Below are 6,000 nucleotides of genomic sequence, written 5' to 3'. Positions count from 1 at the left end.
TAATTTATCTTTTTAACCTATCTACTTTCTTCATAATATCGTCACGTTAATTTTTACACATCAAAAAGACATTTTCACGTAAGCTTGACAATTGTCACAAAATCATTTTCGTTCAATAATTATTCGATATTCTATCGTAACAGAAATCATATGATAATTGACAATAAGCGAAGCGTGGCGTTATTATACGTTAACATATTAACTAACAAACTGTACGCTTGCGATTGGCGAAATGTGGCTATATACGAACGAAATTGTTATATAGACAAACGGATGTTAAATTATTTAATAAGGATTATCAGTGATAATTTATTTAAGATTAAATTATTTAATAAGAATTAACTAAGATAATTTATTTAAGGTTAAATTATTTAATAAGGATTAAAAGGAAATGGATAAAAGAACAATTCTTAATCTCATCTCTTCCTAATTTTGCTTCTTCTTTTTTTCTTTCTTTGTTTTCTCTTTTTTTTAATTCCTTCAGTGGTATGCTCAAAAAAATTTGGTGGTAAAATATTAAATTTCTTTTGATCTACTTAAACTATCGTATGTATTTCTTTAACTTTCATAGCATATGCAAATTAGAAATATTTTGCATTATATTTTTTAAAATTCTTTAAAGAAAATAAAAAGAAAAGAAATATAAATATGCTTATTTAAAAAGAAAGACCCGCTTTGGCTGAATCGCCAAGACGGGAATCACGCAGTTAATTTTAAATCTTCAGTTAATTTCAAATCTTCTGAAGAGGTCAATGGAAGTTTTGATGAGATTTATAGCTCTTAAAAGAGCTGATATGAAGCTGTAAAGACAAAAATAACAATTATATTACAAGAATAACAATCTAATAATGCTATACCCTAATAGGGATTTAAATTGGAATTTGGTACAATATATACTTGTGATAAACAGAAGTGAAAAGAAAGTTGTTGGCAGATGTGAAGAAGAGAGGAATTGCGACTCAAGGAGCATTATTAGACTGAAAAATCAGCACTTGCGAAACATATTAAATTGAATTCTTAGATCGGTATTCATAAGTGAAATAACTTAAAATCTTTGTTTGAAAATATAATTAATTATAGCTTTATATTCATAAATGGTTAATCGGTTGTTCGGATCAATGCCTCTTGTATTTATACAAGTAGTAATAGTAATAAATATAGATAGTAATTAAAATAGTAATAGTAATAAATATAGATACAAGTTGACGATTAATCGGAGATCGATGAAGCTATTATTATATGTCCAATAATGAACTAAACTATGAATGCTGACCTAAATTTCGACTCGGGTAGCTCTTTGCTATCGACAAATTCCTTAAACGCCCGTTAAAAACGGGAACCTCGTTTATAATAAATAATTTGACATACCTCGAAATATACGATGTATCGCTGCCTGTTTTTCGGCGTCCCTCGTCCTAGTTTCTCGACCCAGTATCTTGGCTGCTCCGTTGTGGTATTGGCATTGACACTGACACTCGCGCAGATACGGTTTAATCGAAAGTACACGTGTTATAAATATCGCGATGCCGACGAGACTGATTTTCTTAAAAGACTCGACGAAATAGTTCAATCGCTCGAGAGGAACAATAGATAACGCACTGACACACGCAGTCCGTAATGTGTGTGTTGCTCGCCGGCTCGGAACTGAATGGTAACATCCGGAAAAGTCCGTGAGGCACAATGGTAAATTTGACTGCCTTGAAGATTCCAAATGTTTTGATTGTGTAGAGGAACAACATATCACGCGTAGTCTGTGGTGTGCGTGGCACAGGCCGGCTTGACACTGAATGAAAACATCTGGAAAAATTCGCGAGACACAAAGGTAAACATAACTACTTTGGATAACTGTCTCGAATGTTTTGACGGTGTAACCGCCCGTCATTCATTGATAAGCAACGAGTTAACATTTTTTGCTGATTGTTTCGCTATTCTCGCGCGTCGTATTCTTATTGTACAACCGAACATTATACTATAAATACTACTAAAATATTTTAAGCAAAATATAACATATATTTGCTTAAAATATTATAAGCATTACGCTTATAATAATTTAAGCGAAATATTATAAGCCCTTAAAGGGATGCTGAAGCTGAAAACTTTATCGATAGAATACTGACATTTTTCTACAAAGTTCACATCGTATATCCATTGTACAGAACTACAAATACTTTTACACAATAAAAGTAAGCGCAAAAAGATTTTAAATAAAATAACAAGCTATTAGCGTAATATTTGACTAAAAATATTTCCGCAGTTTACCGAAAGTATGGATGCTCTAAACAGAAAAATGTGGAAGAACAATGCTGTACTTTCGCATTTGAATTTAAAAGTTTAAGAATTGGAAAAGTTTACTTAAAAATAATATTTTCATATATACATGGTTATATTTTCGCTAAATATTACTTTAAAAAACTCTAAAAAACTATCTTAGAACGTGCTCTACATGCTAACACTATATGACCTAACCTGCAGTAACATGACCGATTTTCGCAGAACCTGTGCACCAGGTATCACTGCGCGAGAATCCGAATATACTGCTACGATGAATCTAATGTTATGGACGCGACTTTGGGATATTGGAAAATTATTTTCAAGATTCTGGGCGTGTTACCGAGGGAGTAGAGTGACACTAACACACATTGCCATCAAACAAACGATGCAGAACGAAATACGCATACTTGACATAATTTTTGAAAATATACTTTTTCAAGCACTAATGTTTCTTTAAAAAACTCTAAAAAATAACAAGTAAAAATGACAGTGAAAAATGACAAGTAAAAATTACCATAAATCTAGCAAAAATGTAGCAAAAATTATGTTTATATAGTAATTTTTACTATGTTTTATTATATAATTTTCATAATAGTATCAGTCTATTTCCCCGGACTATTAAAATTGTATTGCAATTTTTACTACAATATTCTCTCCGTGCAGCGAATTCTTTTCTGCTCGCTGCTTATCGAGGCATCTCGCTGACTCTCACAAGAGCGACGAATCCCCGAGCCGAGTCATTTGCGCTGAATGAAAACGTTTCGGATCGGATGCGATCATGCGATCGTGGCGTACTGTTACAAACGGTTCGCTTTAATTAGCTCGTACGTTACCGCGATGTCGTAAGGCCGCGCGAGAAATTCAAGTTCCCCGGGGCAGATGTACGGGGGCGATAGCTCAAGAGGCGACGCGGATTCTCCGCGAAGCGAGGCGAATCGCCGATCGAAGTTAGACGGATAAATTATTCGGCGTCGCGCGCGACAATGCCGGGACGCGCAATTTTATCTCACATCCGTTCGTCGATCCGGTATTCGCCGCTAAATGGGTTAGTCGTAATTGAGAGCCGGGACAAACTCGCGCATTCGCTCGTTCGCGCATCACCAAGTTGGCGCGAGGAGGATGATGACCCGTGGATGCCCGGGATTGTCCGTCTCGCGCGTTCGTACTATCATTCGTCCGCTCTCGTACTATCGATTTCTGTCGTCACGTCTCAACATTTAATTACTTCTCGTCCGATTCGGCTCGGTTCGTTGACCCCGAGCGCGCCGAATCGCCTGACGAACCGATGCTATCGCGCGAGAACTCGATTAACGCTGATAATCACTCACGGGCCAGAACGGGAAGGTGAAAAAGATCGTATCGAAAACACGAGCGAGTACACTGCGCTCTCGGCCCCAACACCTTTGCACCGCAAACGGTGTATTGCGCGATATATTGACTTGGTCGCCGTTCGGCTTTCAATACGTCGGCCGGCATAAAGCGAGCGATTTGCATCCTCGCTTGCCGGACGACATGGCCCGATGCGTTAAAAGTGAAAGATCGTTACTCCCGAATGCAACGCAAGCCATTCGCCGGTGTTTTCAATCGCGACGCGAACTCTGCACTTCCGGCTGGTTAACGGGACGGCCGGAGCCGCGAATTCTCAAACGCGGAAAAGGAAAAAATGCGGAAGTCCTGATTTAATTGGTTTTTCCTCTCTTCAATTTAATTATTATATTCAAAACTGCGCGGATCCGATAACGCCGGCGACGTGTGTTGGATAACGTGTGTGGCATATAAATCGTTATTATCTATTATCTGCCTCGTTATCACGCGAGCAGAAGCGTTCGTTGCTTAAGGAAACGAGTTAATTGAGGTGATTTAATTTCGTAGAATACAAAGGAAGAATTCCGCTGATGGAAGGTACAGCTGCCCCACGAGGTCACCGTCCTCGTTACAACACGTGCAATTAACATGTCCTATTATTAGCGGCAGCACGTTTCGGAGACGTTGTGAACGACTCGAATGACTTTCCGCGTTATTAACGGTTCGCGCGTGCACTCGAGTCGAAATATTGGTCTCACATTAATCCTGCAAATTCCGTGAAATTGGAAGAATCTATGAGAAATCTCGAGATGTGGTGCTCCGTAGACTATTCTCTAATCCTAACAAATGATCGCTCAATGCTACTTTTTCGAAAGAGCTTGAACTCGTTCAAAAATGATCTTAAACACTCGTTTTTCTCAGTATCTTACTTACATTTAATCTTTACTCTTAATTTGAGTCAGTGTATTGTACTGATTGTATAATTTACTCAGTTGAAGATAGAATATTTATATGAAAGAAGACAATACTAAATATCTGTAATAAAGATTAAAGTTTGAATATAAAAACAACAAATCTCTATTCTCTTAATTTCTTTTTTTCTCTTCTGATGTTGGGAGTCTCGATTAGCATTAATACTCTTAAAAAAAGTTGATACGGAAAAAGCTGAAGGCAAACATTTTTACATATCTAATAATGTCGAATTGATCAATGGAGATTTAAACTTGCATTCCGCATAACAACAAAGCTAAACAGAAATGAAGAGTTGTCAGATGTAAACAAGGCCGAACTCGCGATAGCGAGTAGCGTTATTAGTCGTAAAGATCAGCAGTTATAAGACTTACATTATGTTTTAAGGCCAATAGTTGTAGTCGTTTAAATTATTTACAATCCATTAAGATTAAGAATATAATTAATTACAAATTCGTGTTGATTCATATTCATGAGTCATTTGGTTCTTTGGATCAATGGTTTTTTGTCGCATAAATTGACATAACGAATATATATACAGGTTGAAGAAATAGTCGGAGACTCATGATCGTTATTTATCAATTGACGACGGACTATGATTGCCGGCCTAAATTTCGACTCGGGTATCTTTTTACTCTCGGCAAATTCGTCAAACGAAATGTCGAAAACGGCATTCTCTTATGTAACGAATAATTGGGCGCACTTGAAAATTTATGTATTCGTTGCTCGCGTCCCGTATCCTGGGACATCATTCCGCCGTGGCACTAACATTAATACTCGCGAGGACACGATTCGATCAAAGAGAAAATTACGCGATGCCGACGAGAGCCTAATTAAATATGTCAGAGATCGACGAAATATTTTAATTACCCGATTGGAATGTGATAAACAACGTACCGTTACACATAGTTTACGGTATGCGCATCGCTCGTCGTATAGCTCGAGACATATAATGGAGACACTCGAGAAGCTATATACAACGTACAGGAATATGTAATGTTTGGTTGTTTGGAAACTCTTTGCAAAGTTTTGAAAGAGTTGATTGTTTTGATCATTCAGCGAACCGACGACTGTTGACGTTTGACGGGACATGATGTAGCTTTTTTCATCGTTTTATTCTTGTGCGTTGCGTATCCCTTTCCCGTGATATCGAGTGTTGCGTTAAATCTATAGAAAAACTCTCGTCGACTCTAATGAAATATTTCATTTCGGCGTCGCAAACACACCTTTCTCTGATCGTCTACGTGAATGTCAGTGGTATTAACTAATACCCGCAGCGCCACGTCGAAATAATCAGGAACAGAATGCTGAATTAGGAAGCTAGGACGGAGGATGCAGGAAGTCGAGGAATGTGAGCGCGATACATTATATATATATATATATATAATATTTCCAAATTCAATGAAAAAAAATTAAAAGATTATGAAAAAGCAAAATTTAATGACACAATTATAT

General features: G+C 37.1%; 1 protein-coding gene across 2 annotated transcripts in view; it reads right to left on the bottom strand.

The window, feature by feature from the left end:
- Positions 1-547: 547 nt before the first annotated feature.
- LOC116841922 overlaps positions 548-6,000 on the bottom strand; it is an 86,990-nt gene continuing 81,537 nt past the window's right edge. Inside the window, exons 3-4 of one of the 2 annotated variants that reach the window (XM_032810412.1) lie at positions 1,369-1,797; positions 548-800 (exon numbers count right to left, since the gene is read on the bottom strand). In XM_032810412.1, coding sequence (XP_032666303.1) covers positions 781-800; positions 1,369-1,797 — 449 coding nt within the window. In that variant the 3' untranslated portion in view covers positions 548-780. Of the gene's footprint in view, positions 801-1,230; positions 1,798-6,000 lie in introns of those variants that run through there. The other variant, XM_032810411.1, reaches the window with a different exon arrangement.

This window comes from Odontomachus brunneus, unplaced genomic scaffold (assembly GCF_010583005.1).
Source record: "Odontomachus brunneus isolate Ranch 3 - 2012 unplaced genomic scaffold, Obru_v1 Obru_scaffold_019, whole genome shotgun sequence".
NCBI lineage: Eukaryota > Metazoa > Arthropoda > Insecta > Hymenoptera > Formicidae > Odontomachus > Odontomachus brunneus.
Note: the sequence above shows the minus strand (reverse complement) of the source record. Positions and strands in the feature narration are given on the sequence as shown.